Here is a 25070-nt window from a genome sequence, read left to right as displayed (position 1 = left end):
AATCTATGTATCCCTTCCATAGTGTTTGATACTTTAAGTTAGTAAAATAAGTGGATTGTAATTGAAAGCAGCATTACAGTATACAGTACCAAGAAGATAAGGTTTTAAACGAATTGTGGTTTTTATGTCAATGTAATAAAAAGAGGAAAACAAGTTGGAAATGACTTTAACAAAGGTCTTCAAACCTGTAGAAGCATGTCTTTTTATGGTACATAACTGAGAACGTTACATTATGGAGATACACATCTGAGTGAAAGATTCAGCATTACACATAGGACATGTTTTACCCATACATTTATGCAGACAGGCTTTGCAACATACACAATGATATGTATTCCAAATCTTATGGTTCTAAAAACCTGCTGGGATAAATGAAATGATGTGTGAGATTTGCAGTAAAACATGATTTTCAGACTCAGACATGGAAGATTAGTTTAGTTTCAATGGTAGTTTAATTTGAACATTCAACATAATTATCAATTACCGTCACTCACATATTCATGTTTTTTATAACCTAAGATCTGGAAAATTGAAATGACTGACTTAAGGGTTATGTTATTGTCAATTACTCATAACTAAAGTCTTTGATTTAGGATCAGCACATAAGGGGATGAAGAGCAAAGAGAAATCTGACAAAGAATTTGAGAAATAAATTGATGTGAAAACAAGAATGTGAGCAAAGAATGAGACCAAGGGGAAGGGGAAGAGATGGTAAAAGCTAATGGCTAGAGACTTCTTTGATAAAAAGACACAGAGAAATAAAAGTGGAGGAATTTGGGGAGTCGAAGGGAAAGCTAAGGAATAGTGAAGTGAGAAATATGATCAGGTAGAAGGCACAGCATTCACAGAAATCTGTTGTCAGACAATGATAATACTGATGTGTCTCAAACCTACAATATTAGAGCTCTGAATAAACTGTAAAAGTGTGACAATACTTTGCAACTGTTGTAAACAAAGCAGTAATGTATAAAGTAAACAATACAGTAGTAGTTACATTATAGTATTTGCTATAATTTTAATCATGTTAGTCATTATACTGTAGGCAGTTAAAAACCATACTGATGTGGAGGTTTTTTTCAGCTGCATAGTGGCACCTCGGTCAAAAACAGTGTCAAAGTTACAACTGTGAAGCTTTGCTGATACAGACTGGAGCACACAGTCTTTTGGTCAATAACAGCATGCTGCTTTTTGCCCCTCCATCTTACAAAATCAAATGATCGACTTAAACATATTTACGTACACACTCCATGGAACCAAGTGTTTCTCAGTATGCACCTTAAAACACACCAAACAATCAGAATAACAATGTTATCATAACACACTGAATGCATCGCACATTAACTCTGTAAGAGGAAAGAAAACGTTCCTGTTGATGCCACAACTTCACATTAAACATGAGGCTTATATCGACAAATAAGTCAAACCAAAAGGACTGTTGCAGGGTTAAGGTTTCTCCTGTTTTTGAACCAATTACATTTCAGAAGGCCTCGAAACACAACCTGATCAGAGAGATTGATATTTATTAAATGTAACCATTGTTTATTTCGAAATTCAAGAAAGGCCACTATGGAATTTTGACTGTGTTGTCATGGAGATGCATACCTTTATCCATCCAAAGCTATCAAACAGTCAGAAAGAGTCACTGACAAAATTGCAACAACATTTCTGGAGCTCAAAATAAGTACTCCAAGGCACTTAAAGTCTAAAAAAAATCCACAATTTCTGTCGATTATCTTTGACATACTTATCTGTTAAGGCAAATATTTTTGACTTTGGGATAATGACTTTATTAAACTTGCTTTCCTCAGAACTCATGTAAGGCAGCCATTTAAAGGGGAACATAAACCAGCTCAAAATCTAGTTTTGCTCCAGTGGTTTGAAATCTCACCTTACTGCAGTGATGTAGAAACGCACTTCAGGGTGTGTCAGTGCACCGTGACATCACAGAGCAAACTTGAGAACACAAACAGCTACACTCATCAGTGATTCACACTAAAAGCGTTCATCCACAGGAGACAGGGGAACAATTATTTCCAGCACAGCATCAAATTACTCTCTTTAAAAATAGGTGTTTTGATCTTTCGACTTCCGACTATGCTATGAGCCCTCATAACTGCTCATGAATTTCCTTGTTATCTGCAGCCATGATTAGATTCATCACGATGGTGTAGGGTTTTCCTGTTGTTGATTTTAACGTGAATTTCTCACTTATAAAGTTTAATATTTAATATCTTTCAGATTTTCATGTCAAACCTCACGTGGCTCCAAGTACAACAGCAAACAGAAGGACACAACATTCGATAAATGTGTTAGATCATCTCTGCAGAAAGAGTCTTTTATGGTTTCTCAATGAACTCGCATGTGAGGATGATGTCCATTATATAATGAAGCAGGTTAGCTAGGCACATACAGCTTTCCCCTTTCCCTCCAAAAGGAAGAGAAACAGACAGATTTCTTCACACACACCTCCTTGGTGTGACATCAAAGGAGCTCTTCTCTCTCGGTTCTCCTCTCTCAGTGTCCAAAGCTATCAGCACTCACATTAACATCATGCAAATACACTTTGAAAATATAGAATTCATCGGGTTAGGGTATATATTTATATAGATTTATACATACATACAAATTCATATACTTTTAAGGAATGTTAATCTATTTTGTTGTGTATTTTTTCTCATTACAAGGTACAAAATAACTTTCCATACTATGTAACACATTATATAATCAACGTATTAAAAGAAACACACAACTTATCAGTCCTTTCATCATCGTTTAGAAAAAAAAATCCATAATAAAAATAAGTTCTATGTTTTTTCTCACTTATATCTTACAATATATTTTCTCTCTGTCAAAAAACACGCACACATGTCCCATTTTTGTTTCGTTTGTGGTTTCTGTCGGTGGCGGTCAAACTGAATGTGTAAAAAAAATATCACATATTGGTGGAGTTCATCAACGGGAAAGAATCTCAGAGCGACAGTCACGGTGGCTTGTAGAATTCACAAAAAGGCAGCGGTGGATGTTACCAATCAAACGAACAAATGGTGGTGTTACAACGGGCACTTGGAGCAGCCGCACTCCAGAGCAGTTTCCATCTCCTCAGAGTACGAGGTGCCGTCGGTGCATCTGAAAACCGCCTTTCTTCTTCTACTCTTTGTGACGCCACAGCAAACACCTGAGGGTGCAGCTGCCTGGCAGGTTCGGGGACAATCCATGCGGGGAATCTTGGTGGTGGACGTGCATGTTTTCATGGGGTGGTAGCGCTTCAGCTGCTCTCTGACCATCTCTCCTTGACATGTAAGCTCTAGATGTTAACAAAGACATCAAATACACACGTTAAACACCATGAACTTATATTGTCAGGAGTTTCTCCATCTTTTCTTCTAACATTCTCCATTTTACCTGTGTCACAGTTTGGACCTGTGTACCCCGGCTGACAGTGGCAGATGGGTTGTCCTCCCTCGGACACGTGACACTCCCCGTGTCCACAGCGCTGCCCCCTGCAGGCCGCAGGCTCCTGCCGTCGATCACAGTACTGACCCTGGTAGCCTTCACTGCACTGGCAGCTGTAGGACTGACCCTTTGGCACACAAAGACCCTGAACACATCTGCAGTGAAAGGAAGGGAAAGGAACGGAAGGGAGGTTAGAGGGGGTATGTCGGACGTGCAGAATTGAGTGCATACAATAAATCCATATGATTTTCTGAGAGTAACAGCCATACAATATTGCATATTTCCTGCAGCCTCGGCTCACCTGCTGTTTTGACAGGCACTTGGTGCCGTCGTCTGGTCACATAGGGCCCCGCTGCGTCCTGGAGGACAATCACATGTTACCCCCGTCTCTCCTCCCTCCCTGCATGCACCCTGGGCGCATACACTGCAGGAATGGCACCCTGCGAGAATGCCTTCACTCTGTTAACAGAAGAAGACAGAAAGAAAATACTGTCAGGGGGGAAGTGAGAGCTGAGGGGCAGTAAGCTCAAAACATTTTGATGTTGCATGAATACCACAGACTATCTGTCAACCAGCATTAATAAAGTTTCACAATGGAAATACTTTTATCTAGAACAAAACAGGTTATTAGTGTAAACGTAATATAACAAATCTTGCATTTTAAATCATCATTTGACATTTCTGCTACATATGTGCTTTCTCTTTTACGAGAAACCACTTGTGCTGATATGACTTACAATAGGCAGACATAGTCGAAAGGGTCAATAAAGCAATAGATGTAATGCATTTCTCACTGTGGCTCAGAAGTCTGCTTTAAAGTTTCTACATGACATACATGATGTCCGTTCTTGTTGCTAAATAAGAGCTTTCCCCATGTTCTTACCTTTGGCTCGACCCCTTGTGGGCGCGCTCCTCCTGTACCTCGGTAACTCAGGTCTTGAGGCTCCCCATTGATTCGGACATTGTGGATGCAACCATTAAAAGTCTGAGGGGAACGTTCAGGGCCGGGTCGTAAACCTGAGGCCACCACCTGAGAGGGTACCCCTGGAAAAAAAAAGGTAAAGAAACGAGTTAAAGAAAAGGAAGATTATGATTTAAATATATATGAAAAAGAATGGCAGCAAAAAGGGGGAAATAAAGAAAAATGTAAGCAGATTGAAGCATGATTGCTTGATTAGTAAGCTCATACTATAGTCAAACTTAGCTCTCACAGCATTGTACAATACAACATTATGTTTCTTTTAAGTACTTGAGAAAAAAAGGCTCAGGGGCATGTCTTGATCTCTTTTTTGAGGGAAAAGTTGAACAAAGACAGTTCTCCATCTCCCTACCACATCCCTTGGTGGGTTTTAGTGTGTTTCTGTGTGTGTCTGTGGGTGTGTTTCTATATGTATGAGTGAATTTATATGTTGTGGGTGAACGTATATGTATGTACCATGGCAAACATCTGATCACAACCTCAAAATAGCAGTAAAGGGCAGTAAAGGACAGGCAAAAGTAAAATCTATATGTTCAGAACATGTGTCTATATGTGTGTAAGTGTGGGTGAGCGCACCTCCTATGTAAAGTTGGGTGTTGTGGTCGACGGAGGGCTGGCGTGCTAGCTTGCCGAGGCTCTTGGGAGCACCGTTATCCACCACCAGGCTCAATGAACGGTTCTGAATCAGCAGCTCAACCGTGTGGAAAAGCCCGTCATTCACCGTCTCCACACTGCAACAAACACACATAGAAAAAATGAAGGAGAGATTTTCAGTATGTTTCCTATTATGATAAATTACTGTTGAATTCAGCAGACAGGAGCATTATGGAGAAAAAACATGATAGCGCAAATTAGATACGCCAGACACAAAACAGACCCCAAACATTTTCACGTCAAGCTATTTTTTCTTTGTTTTGTTGTGTTTGCAAATCAACCAAAGTAAAGGAAAAGGAATTAGGGAAATCTGTGTTGAAATGTTATTCCCAGACATAAAACAGACTGATTACATCCTCAATGCAGTGTTGTTTTGGGGGAGATTATAATGTGCCCTTGATGTAAGCCTTGGTTTCCTAACATGGGGGTTGAGTTCCAGATTTGGTCCCCACACAAGCCTGCTTTTTTACATGAGCAGGAGCCTTGGGCGAGAACACATTTATACAATTCAATGGCCAGACCTAACCAGTTAAGACCCTTGTGTTAAAGAAAGAGGCTCTCTTACTAGAGCGCTGATATTTTTGGGTGATACAAATGTTTCCACTAAAGAGGAGCATGCAATGAAACAGGATCATGACCTTTTGCACCATGTGTGACCCTGGGAAAAAAAAGTGTGTGCTGTGTGTGTTTTTTTGTGTGTGTATATGTGCACCCGAGATTCCCCACTAAGTGGTTTTCTGCTGGAGGGGAGACAGACAGCTATAGAGACAGTGGTTTGGCACAGCTGACAGAGGGAGAAGGAGAGAGAGACAGAGAGGGGAAGGGAGGTAGATGCTGGGGTGGTAAAGCTGACTGTGCCTCCGTTCACCAAGTTATTCCTTCCCTGAACCCCGGAAAAAACAAGCAGAAAATCAAAAACACAAAAGCACAAGTGAAAACACTCTTTCTGTTGGTGGTCTGATGCAAACTCCTGCAGTCAAGCATCAAGACAAGGCTTCCCTTTGTCTGCACACATGCATTGGCTAACTATCGAAGGAGCCTCAAGTGAGCTGTGATTGACAGATGTTTATAAAGCGTTCAGATTACAAGTGTTACATTAACAACAAATGGAGCAAGGTTGTGAGTTGTGGAGGTAAGCCACATAGAAAACAATCTCCATACAAAAGCAGGGAAAAATAAAACCATGTTTTTTAGCACATGCAGTAGCATATGAAGTACGGTTGAAATGTTTATGTACCATAACCGTCTCAGAAAATATCACGTTTTAAGGTTTTACACTATTATTATTGTATCTTTTTCATTTTTATTATAACCATTATCCATAATGTATTACTTTTTGATCACTATTACATTTGAGTTAGAATGGCCCTAAGGAACATTACTTTAATCACATCACAAAAAATCTTATAATTATAGTTTGTTGTATGTAGACCATCTCAAGCATGTTAGTTTAGATGTAAGTAGCACTATCGCTAAAGTAAGATCACCTACCAAAAAAATGTAAAGAAACCTGTGAGCTCTGATGATATTCAAATGAACAAGATCAAGATAACCGGCAATGTTTATTCCTTGGTATTTCGCTGCATCGCAAAATAAGTTTCTTTCACCAGCTGAGCAATAGTCATAATGTGTGCATTTTCAATTGTTTATTTACTTTGCATTCTGTATTTTGCACCAACATATAAACATCTTCAATTTGGAATAATGTGTTGCCATGATAGATGATGTTCTCAACACACAGGGGCTCTGACTTCACTCTGGACCCAACACAGACACATATACATGTTTTCCATTAGGAGCCATGTAATTTAATAATGGTCTCAAACAGGCCTGCTGCAACCAAACAATAAGATGATCTGCTACTCTGAAAGATTAGCTCTTTATCTCACTAGCCTCTTCTTTATCCAATTTTCAATTTGTATTCCCTCTCTCCCTAAACATGTCCTAGCCTGCTCTTCTTTCACACACAATGTGGTATTACCATGCTGCTCCACTGGGTGGCAGTAGATGACTAATCAAGCAATGCTTCCATGTCCGAACAGATGCCAGACCTGCAGGGGTGGGTGTGTGTGTGTGTGTGTTTGTGTGTTTGGGTGTGTGTGTGTGTGTGTGTGTGTGTGTGTGTGTGTGTGTGTGTGTGTGTGTGTGTGTGTGTGTGTGTGTGTGTGTGTGTGTGTGTGTGTGTGTGTGTGTGTGTGTGTGTGTGTGTTTGTCAGATTTGTTCGAATATCAGGCATCCGTGTTTTAAGTGACAGGTATATTTCTACTTTTTAATTTAACTACCCATTTCTGTGTGACTGCATACGTTAGTATTAATTTCAGGTTCTTTGAAGTCTGCTGTGTTGGCTCTGCGTTTTAGTAAAAAAGCAGCCCATTATGGAATTTTTATAAAAACAAACACACAGCCGTAGCAGATTTCAACTGCCCCGCTCTCTTTCGCTCATCAAGTTTTGCCAAAACCCCACAAGGGATGTCAATTTCCTGTCATTCCAAAATCAAAAACACCCCGAATGAGCACATCCACACAAAAATATACTTTACCAAAAAAATGACTTCCTTTAAACCAAAATCTGGCTTGTTTTTAATACAACTGAATCAAATACAAACCCAGAAGTAATTACAGGTCTTTGACTATATCTCAAACTGAAAAAATATTTGGATTAAAAACCATCACGCAGATCCACTTACACTGTTAAATCTAATTAGGCACTGCTATCATTGACTTCCAAAGTTTCTAAACCACATTTGGGGTCTGTGTGTGTCACTATGTGTGTGTATCCTTTGTTTTAGTAATCATGCATGGGTTTGTTTCTCGCTATATTTGTGTACATGGTCTTTGAACCATAAATGTGCATGTGTGTGCATGTTTGAGTCTGTTTCTGAGTCTGCAAGTGTGTGTGTTGTGTGAGCGTGTATCCTTCCATTTGTGTATGCATGAGCATTTGTATCAGGCTGTGTATTTGTGTGTTTAGCAGCCCAGTCTGATTAAAATGATGTTCTGCAGACAAAAAATCCCAGTCCCATATTGCCGTGGTAACCTCAATTAGTCATTGCTGAGACGGCAGCTGCTGAACGGCGAGCTCCTTCACTGTTTTCTTTATTTTTTCAACTTTCATTATATCCTGCCGTCCAGTTCAGATGAAATTTGTACTTTTCGAGTCGTAGCGCTTAATGTTGACTTCAGGAATGAGCTCTCGTTGTTTCAGGCCTATAAGGTTTCAGTATTAGATTGTTTAAAATACCTCTGAGTATTTTAAACCTATAATGTTCAAGGATTGTCTGTTTGCTTTAACCACAGGCCTGCAGCTTTTAAGAGCCACACTCAGGTCAAACATTCAGTCACTCATCTGAATCTTGGGATCATTTTTTTTACAAAACTTCTATTCTTTTTATTTTATTTTAAAAGCCAAACATGAGGAGAAACCGGGTTACAGTAATGTGTGTGCAGTGATTTATAGTGGTGCATGTAATTCACTCCGGGTAAAAAGCACACCTGTACAATGTTATGAATATAAATACATCCTTGTAAAAGCTTCCTAATGCAACAGGTTTTATTTTGTAGTGCTTCTATAATAAATTACATTACATTCATATGTGTACCTAATATTCCCAGAGTATCTTTCGACATACTGTATAACTAATTTTAGTTTAAATGTGTTTCACTTCTCAAAGGCAATAAGTTTGCATTATAAACTTGGGATTTTTCTCCTTTGAGGGCACATGGGGGTGTACCCTATCCCTCAGATTATAATGCCTTCAGCTCTGCATCTCATCCGGACCTCTTTTTCTGCACAAGATCCCCCACTGTCCTGCCACCTACTCATACTGCCTTCTGTACGACACTGCTGACGTATTAAACCCTGCAATGGTGGCATGTTGCTTTGTTTTAAACCACTTAACCAATACAATTCAAAATGGTTTCAATATTGTTCAATATTCACGATCATTCAGTGAAATATTTGGCATGTAAATGCTGTTTAGTTTCTACAGGTAAACACACGTCCATCAGTCTTCCTACCATCCATCATGATTCCTCTCTAACCTACTCCTGTCTTTTCTGTCGGCTCATCCATCCGTCCATCCATCACTTCCTCTGCCCTTACCTTTCTTTATCATAGTTTTCCCCTCTCATGTAGCCATGCCGCCCTGTGTTGCTCGCTGATGAATAACAGTAGACGTGCTCTCTTTGACCCGATGGGAGATTAGTGTGGCATTAGTAAAGGGCAGCACATTGATACACAATGCACACACACACAGCCTCTTCCAGCACACATGTTCATTTAACACCAGGCATGCATAACCATGCTCATCTGTTGCTAATGAGGGCACAGTGAAGGACTTGTACACCTTCTCCTATCTCTCTTTCTGTCAGTCTCCCCCTCCCAAACTTTTTTTTTTTCCAATAAGTTCAAAGCGGACCTATCTGGTACGCATGTTGTATGTTTTTTGTTTTCATTATCATTCACTCTGCGTTTCCCCCCTGCCTCTTTCTGTCTGCCCTGCTGAGATTCCTCCTCTCATCTGCCCCTCTTTTCTTTGTTCTAATCCAATTTCTATTCCTTTGCAGCTTCTGCCTCCTATTCAGATGTCATCTGGGCAGATGTGCATGTGCCCATGCGTGATTTAGCTTTCTCTCCTTTCTATATATTTGAGTGTTTCCATGTACAGCACACATGTACATATGTGTAGCAGACTTCCTATTTGTCCTTAGCGTATCGTGGTCTGGCAACAGCTGCTATGTTTCAGCTCATCTTCAAAAACTGGCTTGAAAATAATGCCTTTCCTACGTTTCTCACAAGATAACCAACCAAGGGATAACTCAGTAACATCCCTGCAACTGGCCCCGGTTGTAAACCGCAGTTACTGGTACAAACATCGCCATGTTTGGGATCTGCCAGAAATCCTGCTCTGAGACTGCTATGGTTAAATAGTTACGCCGTTCTGGACAGTATCAGTTGAATGGTGGCAAGACGTTAAGCTGTGCCTGCAGTTCGAGTCATTTTACAATGTATTTCTCCAAATTAGGGCAGATAAGATAGGTCATTTGCAATGCTCAGACTCATGCAATCAAACGATGGCACACACAAAGGAGCAAATAGAGGCTTGTGGTAAGATGAGCCCCAGGCTTTGAGTTTGGCCTTGTCTTCTTCCAGGATGGTAATGCTAATCATAACATAGATAGTGTTTACTCAGTGCTTAGCATTGTGCTCAGACATGATTAGGTTACTGTATATGGATCTGTTTGCTTGTCTAGCTTTGAATCTTTCATGTAACTTTCTTGTGGAACTCCTTCTATGCTCTTCATTTTATTTGTGTCTTCAACTTTAGACCCTTTCTTTTTCTCAGATTTAATGTTTTATTTTTGTTGTTGTTGTACACATTCTTTGTCCCTCTGTGTCTCTCTTTTTAACACTTTCTTGCTCTATTTCTCTCAGTTTTTCTTATGCTCTGTCTGCCTCCCTTCCAGGCGTGGCCCGTGTCAAGTTAACAACTCCAGACAAGGATAATTCCCTTACTCACTCTGTGGTTTACTTTCCCCCCTCTGCTGTTCTCCTTCTTTCACTCTGTCCCACTCCCTCTGTCATCCCTTCCTCCTCTTTTATCCATCCTACCGTTCAACCGTGTCTCATGGTCTTTTCATTTTGTCTGCTGATTCGCCACTCCTTGCCGCCCAGCATCAGTCCACCCATCTGTCTTTCTGGCTATCTCTCCATCTTAGTCTGTCTCTCAACGGATCAATCTGGCTTTCTATGCATCATACGTCCCCCTGGCTGTCCTTTTCTCTCTCCTACTCCACCTTTTCATCCCAGACACCACCCCTCCCCATCTGTGCGAGGTATTAAAAGTTAACCCCATCGTTTCATTATTTCGTGCCTTCCTCTTGTCCTCTTCACATGCCACAATGTGTCATGTTACCGGTACCAGGGATGTCATGAGAGCAGACACCTAGATACCAAGTTGATGACACTCGAAGTACTCGTTTTTATTTAGTATCGCAGGTAATGTTCATGGCTAAAGACTTACGTACACTCATTACCCGGTACTATATTTTTTACAACAACCTGTAATGACATCTGCAGGAGCAGCGCTAGTTAACGATAGCTGTTAGCAGCCGGGGAGCAGCAGAGTCCTGCTTGGCTAAAAGACACTTTAATGGAAGCTGTGGGTTCCAATGAGTTTCCGTTACGATGTGTTAAAGTTGTATCAAGTAAAAATGAGTATTGAGAGAACGTGTTTTATGATGATTTGTTGTAATGTAATCTTTTAAAATGTACTTTTTCATGAGAAACCTGAATAAAAAAGGTTATTCAATGAGATGTTTTCACAGCAATATAAAATACATTTCTAAGAGGCAATTAAGACCTGTTTAACTTTCTAACAAAAGCATGAAAATGGGTATTAAATGTTTATTGACATGCATCGAATTCATACATTTGTTTGTCTTTACTGTGGTATTTAATTGAGTATCAAGATTCCGGGAACTGGTGTAGATATATATGACATCCATATTGGGAAAGGTAGCAAATATTCTAGTTAGGTCATACTGGCGACGAGTGTTTTTAAAATGAAATAATCCAAGAACTAGTGACAAGTGCTCAATATGGCAACAAAACCGTCTTTCTACCCAGACAGTCCCTTGCCATATTTTAGCCCTGCTGTAATCTCCTCGTGAAGGTCATGGTCTCTACACGCTTCAGGGAAACAGCTCTACAACTGTGCCCGCTCTCTAACCTAAATTCACCTACAGGCTTCAATACAGCATCACATTATTATAATCAAGCAGTTTGTATGCATCAGTTTGTCAAAGGTCAATGAAGACATCATACAGAGTTCACATTCACCAACACCCTGCTTCAAGAATAAATAACCTCTAACTGACTATGCTGAAGTGGTAGTAAAACTCAGTCAATTTTATACATACAGTACATGCAACTGCAGAGGCATAACAGTACATTCCATATCCTAAGATTTCAACACTAGCAGTATCACTGTGAATGTACAATGCTCTTAAACCTTAAACAGTATATAGAGCATTCAAAGAATATATGAGAAACTTTTTGCCCAGCCCAAATCACACTTTTTAATACAAATCCACGTCTCAAACTCAGTGGAAGCATACTGTCTGCTTGCAACACAAAATGTATGACAGAGCGGACTGAATGCGTCAGCATAGACCGTACATGTGAAAACTTTCTTGCAGACACCAAAAAAACTCCAAACCAAACCAAATGGGTGTCCGTTTTGGACTATATCCGGCCATTTACAGTGTGACACCTTGCATTAAACTGTTACCGGCAGGAAAAGACTCCATCATTCCTCCTCTGCGTGTCATACGTCACGTCAAGTATTACAATTTTAATCCCTGCATTTTATAGAGACACTACACATGCAAAAAATGCCAGGGTTTAAAAGAATCATAATTGAAATCCCTGATGCAGAAACCGTCTTGCCCTTGATCTTGTAAATTGGGGCTTCAGTGCTCTTCTAAGACAGCTGCTTGCCGGATTTATATTATGACATAATGTCCTAATCCTGAAGTCAATATGTAATAAACTGGCTGCTTATTATCATCAGAAGCAGCAAGGCTACCTCCTCCTGTGACCTTGTCTCCATCCACAGTAACAATAGAAATGGAGAGCTAAAATCAAAAAGCCAGATGTCACATGCTAAGAAAATGACTGATTAAATTACATAGAGAGAAGGATTGTGAGTAAATGAGAAAGCAATAAACCCTCGTCCCCTCATCTTCTCTCACTTCTCGTAACTTCTCGTCATTCTTTTGCAGTTGGCATTTTTTTACCCTGACTGGCTCAAATCATTCAAAAGTGGTATGAAAAGCATTTTGAATATCTTTATAATACTGTAACATTCATCTTTATACTCGGGTATAATTGCTATAAAAAATGAGACCTTGGTCAAAATGATTGGTAGCCTCTGTCTCACCCAGTGGTATTGTTGGGTCTTTTTCAAGTTGAATGTTGTGTTTTTAAATCCTTTCCAAGCTAGACTTAAACTTACTTTTCCATCTGCATTTGACACCTTCCATTATCTGCCGCTGTGAGAAAACTGGAAATATCAGCTCTATTTGGACTGGCACAGCAGGACCCTCTCCATGCCTTGTTTAATAAAACTCTCATTTGACATTCAGTATTACAATAATGTAGATGTATTCATTTGCTGCTTTATTCCACTGCATGTGTCTTGCTTACACGGTTTAACCGATTAGGTGTAAAAGCTTGAGACACATCATCTTGCCAGAAGTCCGTTTTGGTTATTGGTATTAATTCAAATGAAGTGGTAATGAAATACTGGTGCTGATGTGTTTCATGTTATCAAGTTTGTACTTCTGTCCGTTTCAAACTGAATATCCCTCGAGACGAAACATGGGATTGGATGTTGTATCATATATCCCTCTCACATCTCCCTTCCTCTTTCCTGCTGCCACAGACAGTACAGACAGAGAAGCAGACAGAATCAATAAGAGCCAATCAGCACCAGACAAAGATGGACCAGAACCCTTTCTCACTCATCTCTCTCTACTTTATTGTAAAGTCAGGCAATCCCTTTTCTGCCCCTCTTTTTATTCTTTCCTTTCTCTATGTCATGCACCTTCTCCTTCAATCCAACCTTCAGATGGCTAGGACAGAAAGTCATTAGGCCTACATGTGGGTTTTCCTGTACAGCTGCTCATACCATACCTCTATTCTGCACACTTTATTATGTGCACTATTTAAAGTTTAATATAACGTTTGGAACTCTTTAATTAAAGCCAATTCAACAAGAAACAACAATATATTTTCATTATAGTTTCTGAAGCGTTAGAAAAGAAACCGTAATGGAGAGAATTACATTTCACGCTATGACAAAAGTCCTTATTAATTATTACATACATCTATGGGATGAGACAAGTACACGTCCCCTCAGGCTAAATTCTATATTAATATTCTTACACCATTTGACACTGCATCTAATGGCTTATAATTCATTCATAACGTGGCATGTTATAGATAAGCCTTAGGAGACCAATTTAACCAGGCCGTGTTTTGACGTAAAGAATGACTTGAAATAAAATCTACGATACAATGCACTCATTTTCAGGAAACTGAAAACAGACACCAGGGGAAATGTTGCAGTGCCTTTAATGATTACTATTTCTGCAAATATGTAAAGCTGTATTGTAGTAGCAAGTCTTTTAGTCTTCTTCTTGTTTGTATATAATACCACATGCTGAAATATAATCTGCATATGTTGCACAAAAACCCTAAACGGTTTCTCTTGCAAGTCTCTACTTAAAAACACAATCATGTTCTTCTCTTGGATTACCGTAGCTGTTTCCATAGCTTACCACGGTATATCCATTTCTATGAAACTGTTAATGTAGTTTATCACATAATATCCAGGGGATTCACGGACTGAATGGGGGATTTGGTTTTCACTGTTTGAAGATTTATCTGGTGGGTTTCACTCAGGGACACGACTGTCTAGTCAAGATTATAAAGGAATTTTCTGAGTTCATGTTTGTTTAAAGAAGGAAGTGCTTGTACATGGATCTGCTACTGTGTGTGTGTGTGTGTGTGTGTGTGTGTGTGTGTGTGTGTGTGTGTGTGTGTGTGTGTCAGAATAAGCCAATGGAATTGTGCTCTGATGGCCAGATCAGCACTTACTGAAAAGTCCTTAAAGTAGTGTAAATAAAAAATCTCACATCCTTGAAACCTTCACTTGTGCATATGAGTGTATTTTCTTCAGCTCTACAGTACCTTGAACCTTTGTAACACTTGAAAATTGTTTATGTTATGTTAGTGCTTTTTGATTTCTAAAGTACGTTAAACTTTCTGTGAACCCATGAATAATCTAAATCAAGTACAACATATATATTTCATTTAATTGAAAAAGGTTGAAAAAAAAGGTACCGGAAGAAATATGCATGTGTAATTGAAAGTAAAGTAAAGAGTGGTTATACAAAAGCGAATGAACAAAAGTCGATGTGTGGGATCGCTAGGTACTACATACTGAGGATAAGAATAAGGCAATTCGACTTTCATTGCAGAGGATAAGAGAACGACAGAGTACTTCTCTATGTGTGTGTGCGTGTGTGTGTGTGTGTGTGTGTGTGTGTGTGTGTTGAGACCTACCTGTAAACAGTGGTGGGTGGGTAGGTGGCGATGTCGTAGATGAGTCGTATGTGTCCCTGGTACAGCTCCAGAGCCAGGGGGTCGTGGTCTTCTTTATACAACAAAATACCGTTGTCTTTATCCGTAGCCACCTGGAGAGACAGAAAGGTAAGATAAGACATAAAGAAAGTAATAATGGAAGACAGTACAAAGGATGAATGCGGCATAAACCTCGATTCATCACCTTCCTTCATGCAATGCTGATTGTCTTTGTTATACTACCAGTAAGCTAATTGATTTTAACTTCTGCTGATTTGTTTGAATATTTTGTACTTGTAGCGAGAGAACAGCCTAGATTTGTAAAATCTAGACCGCTTAACAGAACCTGGCAGGACCCTACATATAACAGAGCTTAAAGGCTAACTCAGAGTTTTTAGTTTGATCTGAGACAGGAATTGAAGATGTTGCTCTAAATAAAAGAGCAAATACTAATACGCTTTAATTGAATGTGGTAGCTCACAACCTGAAGCCGTTAAAAAGTCTTCTAAAATCAAGAGAACCTGTAAATTCCATCACACGCGTCCCTAAAACAAGGTCACTCACGCCTCACTCCCGCACAGACACACTTGACATGTCACACTCGCTCGCATGTGCCGCTAAGCGCTAACTAACTAGCGAGTGGAAATGGGGCCAAGGGGCCAAGCACTTAACACTCTGGCTTCAATGGAGCATAGCCAAGTCAACACCTGCTAACAAGCTGCTGGAGAAATAGAAGAGGGTCGAGGCAGAGTGAGAAGAGAGCACAGGATGAAGAAATGTAGAGAACTGTAGAGAGAGAAAGAGAGCGGGATGGAAGAAAGAACTAGATTTAGAAAGGTAGGTGAAGAGAGAACTGGTATGCAGATGGAAAGAAAAGAGGAAAATTGTTGAAGAGAAAGAGAAAGAGTAACACATCCAGTGATTTATGAAGTGCTGTGGCCCTTTCACTCTCTTTTCATTTTCTCTCTCTCCTGCCTCTGAGTGAGGGCCTCTTGGTAGACTTTTAACAGTCTTGGCACTGACATTGAAAGCTCCTGGCAGGAACGCAGAGGCACACACACACAAACACACACACGTACACACACACACACACACACACACACACACACACACACACACACACGGATCCAAACAGGTGGTAAATATCAATTAGACTGCCCTTCTTTTCTTGTTTCTCTTTCGCGCACTTACACTCTCATTTCCAAAGAGTAGGAAAATATGTCTTTATTAGGACATTATTCTCAGGTGTCTAAAATGTATGCTCTGTGTGAATGAGCGTGTGTGTGTGTTTGTGCACATGGAAACAGAGGGTGTAGCAGATGTTTGCTTTGCTTCGTCGGCACTAAGACGTGCAACTCTATAGGTTTGATTTGAGCAGCTCGCAGCGGTATTCCAAGCAGACCATAAATGGTTTCCATGTAGCGCAGCAGAATATGTCTTTTGTACTTCCAAATGTTGACTTACCATTAAAGATAGCATACATTACAATATATCTTTAGCTTAATTCCTAAAAAGGAAACATTGTATAAACACCAGCCAGACCAGATTTATTCAATAACCTTGTTAGCAGAGGTCAAAGTTGGCCATACCTGTAATGAAATATGCGCGGTGGGACGGAGCTTCGCGCTTGGCAGCTCCACATAGCCATCCCGACCCAGGAAGTGAACAGTGGCCATCTTGTCACATTTGCTGCCGTAGAAACCGGGCATGCAGCGGCAGACGGGCTCCCCAGCAACCACCAGGCACTGGGCGCCGTTCTGGCAATCTGATTGGTCACAGGGGCTGGTCTGAAGCAGGATCATTGGAGGAGGGTTTTCACAGAAAAGCCCGCTGAGGGAGGAGAAGGTAACACAGGATGAGATAACATGTTCATAATTGCTTTAATGAGGTGATTTGCTGCAACCATCTCCTCCGATAAAACCTGTTCTATACTCGCTTTGGTTCGTCATTGCATTTGGAGATTACATGTTGAAGCTGTACAGGTAATAATCTTGAAAGAAATAGACACAGCAAACAGATTCTACATAGTAATCCTCTTGCATCTTTCAAAACTTTCTTTGAATTTCCTCTTTTTGCCCATAATGCATCCATCTTTCCACTGCCGTCTGTCTCCTTCATCCATTTGTTTCCTGCATACCTACGACTTCCTCTCTCTCACTTTCTGCTCCTCTCTATCTGTCAGTCCCTTGTGATGAATTTGTTTCTCTCCAAACAACAGTCTCTGCTATAATTAACCACATGGAGCTGCATCTGTTGCACACACACTCACGCTCACACGCACAAACACACTCATGCACGCAGTGGGTCGAAATAGTCAAGTGTCTGATTATGAAGCGCCATCTGTATATCCTCCCAGTCTGGCCCTGCAGAGTGTGACTGTTTTGGTTTCTATTAAACCCATTTTCCAAGACTCTTACCTGAATCCCTCCTTACAGACGCAGGTATAGCCGTTAACAGCATCCACGCACTCCGCTCCGTGTTGACACTTATTCTCCAGACAGTCATTATAGTCCTGCTCGCAGTGTCGGCCCACATAGCCCGGTAAACACTCGCACCTAGTGATATGGAAATATGGAGATTACTGTGTGTGTGCAACAGGCTGATTACAGATGCTTTACTGCACCAAGAAATGACAGTTTGCAGTTCATTTATACAGCCAGTATTTTAAGAAACCACACGTTTCAACTACTGACAACTAGACCAAGGTCTTTTTGCATATTGTCATTGGCAAATCATAACATTTTAAATTTAATTTTATTGTTTCTCTGGCTCTACAAACTGCTTTAGTCGAATAAGGCAAAATTAAGAAATATCTGAAGGAAAATCCTTAAGAATATAATACTTGTGTGGGTAGAACAGATGGTTTATAAAGTGCACTCTGTTGCTCAAAGTAAATGTCTTAACTTCCTGAGAACATTTTATTTTAGTTTTGTGAGAAAATAATAAGCGTTTTATAGAATTAACTGATGGTTAAAATACAAAAATAGTTGGTTTTCACATGACAACAGAAACTAAATGGTAAAGTAATTAGGTAAGCTGGAAAATAATGGTAATATAATGGTGAAAAGTAGCCACATTTAAGCCAGTAAAGGAAAGATAACATTAGCTTAATGACTGCATGTGTTTGTGTAATAGTTATTTTACTTTAAATGGTATACTTACTTTAAATACCAAGTGTTTTTCAAATCTTACATTGTGCCTGGTTTTGTATTTGTCTAATCAACAGCCCAATTCCCAAAGCAGCAACAATAATTCACATTTTCCTAGTTTCTTAAAAGAAACAGCTTTTAGCATTTTTTGACCTTGACACTTCTGTCACTTTCCTGTCACTCTCTGGGATGTGACCTCTGACCCTTTTGAGTGCTGACCTCCTGCGAAGCTGTCACTCACCTGTAAGTACGGCCGACATGGACGCATTTTGAGTCGTGCTGACAGGGGTCGAAGCCATGGAGACAAGGTTCAACCACTTCGTCACACAGGTCACCTGGAGACAAAAAAGGGAAAATAAATGTTTTATTTCTTTAGTAATTAAATAAAAATTGCAAGTCAGGCATTATTCAACAGAAATACAGGAAAAAGGAAAATAAAAAGAAGTGGGAGGAGAGGGCAAGTTTAACCTTTTCACATGTTTTCTTTGTCTGCTTTAAATAACAGCAGGAAGAGAGAAAAACAAGGGTGGAAAAAGATAATTTATAAATGTGTCTATCTTGTTCAAAGCCTTTCGATAATGTACAAGTCACACACACACACACACACACACACACACACACACACACACACACACACACACACACACACACACACACACACACACACACACACACACACACACACACACACACACACACACACACACACACAAACACACACACACACACACACACACACAGGGAATGGCATTATCAGCTTTTTCTCAGAACTGATGGAGAGGGTGGTTGATAGGTGGCTGCGGTTTACTGGTGTACTCAGAGACACTCACACACACTTGCACTCTCAAAGGGTGAGAAGGGTTAACAGTGTGTGTAAAAGCAGTAGCTGAAATTGGTCCTATGAAGGAAGAGGGGATTGAGAAAGGTCAGGCCCATTTCCATCCTTCTCTGTCTGCTTTAATCTAATCGTGCTGCCTGACTCCCACCCTGTCTGTCTCCACCACTCTCCTCTCAAGTCGCCTTGGATGCAAGTTCTTCTGAGCCACAGTGAACTCCTGCATCTGCTGGACATGTCAATATAAATCTTATAGTAACAGCAATTGTACAAGAAGCTTCATTGGCAAGCTTGTTTACACTTTGGAGACTCAGTTAAAATGGCAACATAAATGTATTAATGTGAAATTAACTGTGAGGCCATGGATGAGGAGGTTTCTGATGATGATAAACATGTTGGGACTAAATTGTGCATTGCCTTTCATTTCTTGCCCACTACTTATGTTTTACATTGAAAGCAAAATATATATTACATTATTCTTTATTTAGTTACTGTAACAGTGATTAAATAATGCAAGCAAGACATTGTTTATATTTTGTCACAATTTTAAGTATGGCCTTCAGCGTTACAATTTTACTTGATATATAAAGACACAAACAAGCGTAAATATATTGCCAACAGTGACCAAATGAAAGTCCTTTGGATAACTTGGTCAAGACACATTAATTGGCCAGATTATCTCAAAATGAAATATACTGTAGTAGTTTGGGAAGCATCATCTGCAAGACAAAAAGTTCACCTCACAAGATTGTTGCTCCTTTCCAAGAGTTTTAAACCCTAATGTCCTTATAGAAAAAGGCTTGTTTTCTCCATAGTCTCCATAGGGACCTCTTGTCCTTTTTCTCTAGTGACGGCTTCAGAAAATATTTAATTACAAACACGATTCATCTCCTAATCTACAAGACTGCAGCAGATTTAATCACATGTCTATTTTTTTATTTTTAGATTGAAACTCCTGGGTTGTGGAAATGTTATTTCAGCTTTTTAAAAGGTCTTGTGACCTTCAATCTGCAATTTTTTTCAAATCTGACGAGACAGTCCTGGGTTGCTGAGTTTGGAGAAAGCTGAGCGACCAGCAAAAGACTGTCCTGTTAATGTGACACCTGATGATTACGACTCGGTTCACTGAGCTGAGTGGAGCCAAGGAACCAGCTGTGTGTGTGTGCGTGCGTGCGTGTGCGCACAACAGCTGTATGTGGCAATGGAGGAGGCTGCTCTATGCCAACAACGATAATGACATGGTGAGTGTGTGTATTTTGACTGAGATCCAGTGTCAAAGGGGACCAGCTGTGTGTGTGTGTGTGTGTGTATGTGTGTGTGTGTGTGTTTTAGAGGACACTGTCACAGACAGAAAAACTAAACCTCCAGTTGAGTTAAATTTTTCTGCACCAACCAAGGATTCTTACTGTTTTTCTGCCCTTTATCGTCCCTCTCTTTCCCTTTTTCCCCTCGCTCTGTTCATTTTTCCCTTGCCTTCTAGTGCCATCACTCTGTCATACTCCACCCTCCCCCTTTCTCTCTTTCCTGTGTGATTGCTCTTAAACCTCCTGTAGGAGCAGTTTCAGGTCACTGCGGGGAGGCTGTCCATTACTAACTTACCATCCAGCAAAGTGGAAAATGTGATTTGTGTGTGTGTGTGTGTGTGTGTGTGTGTGTGTGTGTGTGTGTGTGTGTGTGTGTGTGTGTGTTTGAGTGCCTAGTTGAGGGACTTGGTGACTGCCCGAGCCTCATAGCTCATGGGGCAAAGACAGAGTAGAAATATAATGTGTGTGTGTGTGTGTGTGTTTTTCTGTGTGTTTCAGTGTGTGTACCTGTGTAGTTGGGGGGACAGACGCAAGTGTAGTTGTTGACCCCGTCGATGCAGGTGGAGTTGTTCTCACAGTCGTTGTCCTCACAGTCGTCTGGGTTTATCTCACAACGCTTGCCCTCAAAACCTGGTGGACACACGCAGCTGCAAACACACAATATGCATTATAAGATGGTGACTGAGCCGGATCTGAGCACACACTCCTGCTGCACAACTTGAAATAAAACTAATCAGCCAGATAAATCGGCTGGGCAGCTTCACTTCCCCTTAAATTATCCTATAAGGGCTTTAAAGTAAAAACAATTGAATCTGTATTCTAGCAGCTTTTATTTCCTCTGGTTCTTACACACCACTGGAGTCTTATCAAGAGAAACGCCTTATTTTATAGCAGAAATTAAATTTTAACACAGCTGTTCAAAGTTTAACTACCACTGCCTCACACTAACCCTCGTTGACTATTTTCTTCTGCTCTAAAAAATAGGGGAAAGCAGTCTTCTCTTTTGAACGCAGTGCTTTGATTCATGTCTTCTCTGTCTTTCTTGTTGGGTGCTTCACTAATGAATACAAGAATATCCTTCAGCGTCTAGAAAAAAACGACCCAACCTATCCAGAGCAAAGTAAGAGAATGCTGAGACAACGTTTCTTTTTTTCTCTGGTTTGATGCCGACACCTGGGTTACTCAGAAGGAATTATCAAAGCCTACTGTCCTCCTCTATTCATCTTCCTCCCTCCTCTCACTCTCTTCCTCCCTGATTCATTTCACCCTTTTTTCTGCAGCCCTTGATGTCTCTCTACTCTTCCCACCCTCCTTATCTCAGTTCGGTTAACTCCGTATAATAGATCACATGAACTCAAAAACACACTCCGCCTTTAGGTAAAGATAAACACAATGAATCTGACCACAGCTGCACTCAGCGGCTCGACCTCTCTCACGACTGTCTCTTCTTCTGTTAGTCTCTTACACTTTACGGAACTAAATTTCTTTTATTGGATCAGAAGCTTTTCAGAAGAAGGTAATCCTAGCACATTTCACAAAGGGCAAGTTGTTTCAGAGCATGTGAGGAACACAAATCCTACCACACAAATAGAAACATAAACTGATATACTAAACTGATCCTCATTTTCCATTGCACCTGTGGTAAAAAACTCACCATTGTTTTGAAACTCTTAGTATTTATCAGTTTATCTTTGTTATACATCAAGATGTAATCATTAATTGTGCATCCTATTTCATATAATATGTTTTGGTAATGGTTGTGCTTTGGAAAGAATGGTTGTTAATAAAGGTGGTTCATTTGGTTTTACCTCTTTAAAATTACTTCACAGTGTTTTTCTCAGTTCATTCCCCTCCTAACATCATATAGAAAATCAATGTGTCTTCTGGTTTCAGGAAGCTACATTTGAATAAGAGTCCAAAACAAAGTCCCTGAGATACAGTGCACGTATTAGTTTGTTTTGGCCATCATGTAAGCATCAAGTTGTCTTTTTATACATCCAACAGACACAAGACAACATGAACATCCCAATGGAGTCCAATCTCTTGCCAAAAAAAAGTCAAATGCACTTCCTTTCTAACTGTGGTCTGGTCTCTATAACCCTTGATAGAAAAATATCTAGTGAATGTGCTTCCAAAAACTGAAGACAGTGAACATAAATCTGCTAAAATGTACACTGAACTGCAGAAATAAAAACTAAAACAGTCTCATCCTTTTCTTTTCCAAGTAGACAGTATTTATTTACCCTTGTTGTACTGATAAAGTATTAGATGTGGGTATGGTTATATTTTTCATTTGCATAAAGTTATACATTTAAAGGGGTTATTTGTCTGCGTAGTCGGCGTCAACAGAAGATGAGAAACAAGAGGGAAAATAAAGAAATGAAAGTGGAGGAATAATTAAAAAAATGCAGGAGTAAGAAAAAAGACGGTAAGTTTCCCATAAGAAGCCACTGACCAAAATAGAAACGAGAAGAGACGGCCAGCGCTGGCAGGGTCAGAGAGCACTGCTCCACCAATCAAATCCCAGTCTTGACATTTAAAGGATATTTTTTGACAAATGGGTCCCTGCTAAGAGCCGAGGCTAATTGGACTTATTGAATATCCCCGACTGATTATATAACATGATAAAATGTCAAAGGGGCCTGGTCTCCCACTCCTTCTGTCTCTGAGTCTCAGAGGGCACACGTACCCACCTGTGTTGGTATTAACATTTAAGAGAAGATCTGTAAAGGGTAAAGAGACTCCTAATAGCATTACCATGCAGGAAGTTAAAGGCCAGATGCACATCAAAGATTTACAAAGGGCAAAGGCCTTGTTAAGGTACAGACGGATCTGGTTAAGATATTCACGACAATTGTTTCAATCAAAGCTGCTGTTTGTCACAAGTCTGAGACAAGGGGGGATTTTTTGGAGACACTGATGACCGTGGCATGTGTGTATGGACCATTACAGTATTAGGCATGAAGAGTGCAGTATTTTCTCTCTTTGTTTAAATTGATCAAAATCACTTGTAAGCCTGCTTTAAAGGGGCCCTTTCATGCTTTTGGGAATGGTCCCTTTCCTGTAATGTGTTATAGAGGTTCCTGTGCATGTTAATGGTCTACAAAGGCTAACATTTTAAAGTTTCTCCACCCCCCCTTCCTGAAACACCTCCATTGCTTTTCTTCACAAACATAGGGACATCACAATGTAACACTTGTGCTTCTATGGGCAAGCCCTCCAACACATTGTTTGTGATAGGCTAAAGGGTGGGACATCTCTAAGCTGTTGACCAATCACAATAGAGCAGCACCTCTGGTTTCAGACAGAGGGTGAAAAGAGGTGCTTCAGAACAGGCAGTGTGAGAAAAAAATGAAGCATTTTTTAAAGATTAAAGGGCCCCTTTTATTGCTTTTTAAAATGTGACGTATTAGAGGTGTTTAACGGTTAAAGGGTTGTTAAAAAACACTACTAAATTCAAAGTGGCACTACTCTTCAATGCATCACTTTTCTTACATTTTGATTGCTTTTGGTTTGTGATCTGCTACTTGAGCTCTATTTAGTCTCATGTCACTATGTTCAAATTAGGCGTAGAGGTGTGAAAAGCTATTTTAAGATCCCGCATCGGCTGCACTCCCTGAACAGCTGCTACAGAGATGCTCTTGACCTCCGGCGTCTCCAGTGGAGCTGCAGGAGTCAAACTGAGATTGTGTTGGGCAGCTCCCAGGTGTGAGTGTGTGAAACTGTATGAATGTGAATCAGGGGTTCCTGGACAGGAGCGAGCAAGTGCAGTACGGTTATCCAGGGTGAATACAAATGAATAAAGGGGTCAAGCCTTTTGGAATGGGGATTAGAGCTTATGCTGTTCATCAGCTTAAATTACTGGACAGTTAAATTGTTATGGATGTTCCTTTTAATTCTTAATTGTTTGAGGAATTTCAAGAGGGATTTATCTTTCCATAGTCCAAAGAAAGTAATTTAGAGAGCTTTACATGTCTTTTGTTTCACTTTGAACCCACTGATTGCAATAAGTCTAAATCTTTTCAGTGGTTATGTTCAGTCATAAAAAGACAGACAGATTTATGATGCTGCGTAGGGTTTGCACTACAGATGCATTGCAAATACCCAAAATAAATGACCTGTGAATTGTACAAAAACACACATACTACATTTACATTTGTGCATCAAGGCTTATATGGAAATGAAAGGCTCATGTTGCGATAGATTATATTATGTGGTGCTTTACATAATTTGTGTCTAACCACCATGGCACACATGCACATCATGGGATCAGTGTGATGACAGATTAATGCAAACTCAGTTGAGCTGAGGACACTGACAGAAGTTTAAACATCCCTTCGAGCAAGTAAGGAGGTCAAAGAGGGCGTACAAATTTAATGAGCAACCCCAATGGAGGTTCCTTTTTCCTCTCTTATCCCCCCCTCCAACCCCACATCAAACACAGGGAGGAAAACCCATCATAAGGTCAAAGCAAGATGTTATCTCGGATAATGCATTGTCCGGTAAAGACTGTCCAATCTTATCATGAAGTACAGTGGGGCAAAA

At 40.1% G+C, this 25070-nt stretch overlaps 1 protein-coding gene across 1 annotated transcript in view; it reads right to left on the bottom strand.

Moving 5' to 3' along the window:
* Window positions 1–429: 429 nt before the first annotated feature.
* slit3 (slit homolog 3 (Drosophila)) overlaps window positions 430–25070 on the bottom strand; it is a 224590-nt gene continuing 199949 nt past the window's right edge. The window contains exons 29-38 of the mRNA XM_063876692.1: window positions 21033–21172; window positions 18628–18721; window positions 17655–17792; window positions 16827–17067; window positions 15220–15350; window positions 5009–5163; window positions 4337–4497; window positions 3755–3912; window positions 3403–3608; window positions 430–3304 (exon numbers count right to left, since the gene is read on the bottom strand). Coding sequence (XP_063732762.1) covers window positions 3051–3304; window positions 3403–3608; window positions 3755–3912; window positions 4337–4497; window positions 5009–5163; window positions 15220–15350; window positions 16827–17067; window positions 17655–17792; window positions 18628–18721; window positions 21033–21172 — 1678 coding nt within the window. The 3' untranslated portion in view covers window positions 430–3050. The remainder of the gene's footprint in view (window positions 3305–3402; window positions 3609–3754; window positions 3913–4336; window positions 4498–5008; window positions 5164–15219; window positions 15351–16826; window positions 17068–17654; window positions 17793–18627; window positions 18722–21032; window positions 21173–25070) is intronic.

The sequence above is a fragment of the Eleginops maclovinus genome, chromosome 23 (assembly GCF_036324505.1).
Source record: "Eleginops maclovinus isolate JMC-PN-2008 ecotype Puerto Natales chromosome 23, JC_Emac_rtc_rv5, whole genome shotgun sequence".
NCBI lineage: Eukaryota > Metazoa > Chordata > Actinopteri > Perciformes > Eleginopidae > Eleginops > Eleginops maclovinus.
This window is presented reverse-complemented; position numbering and strand designations above follow the sequence as displayed.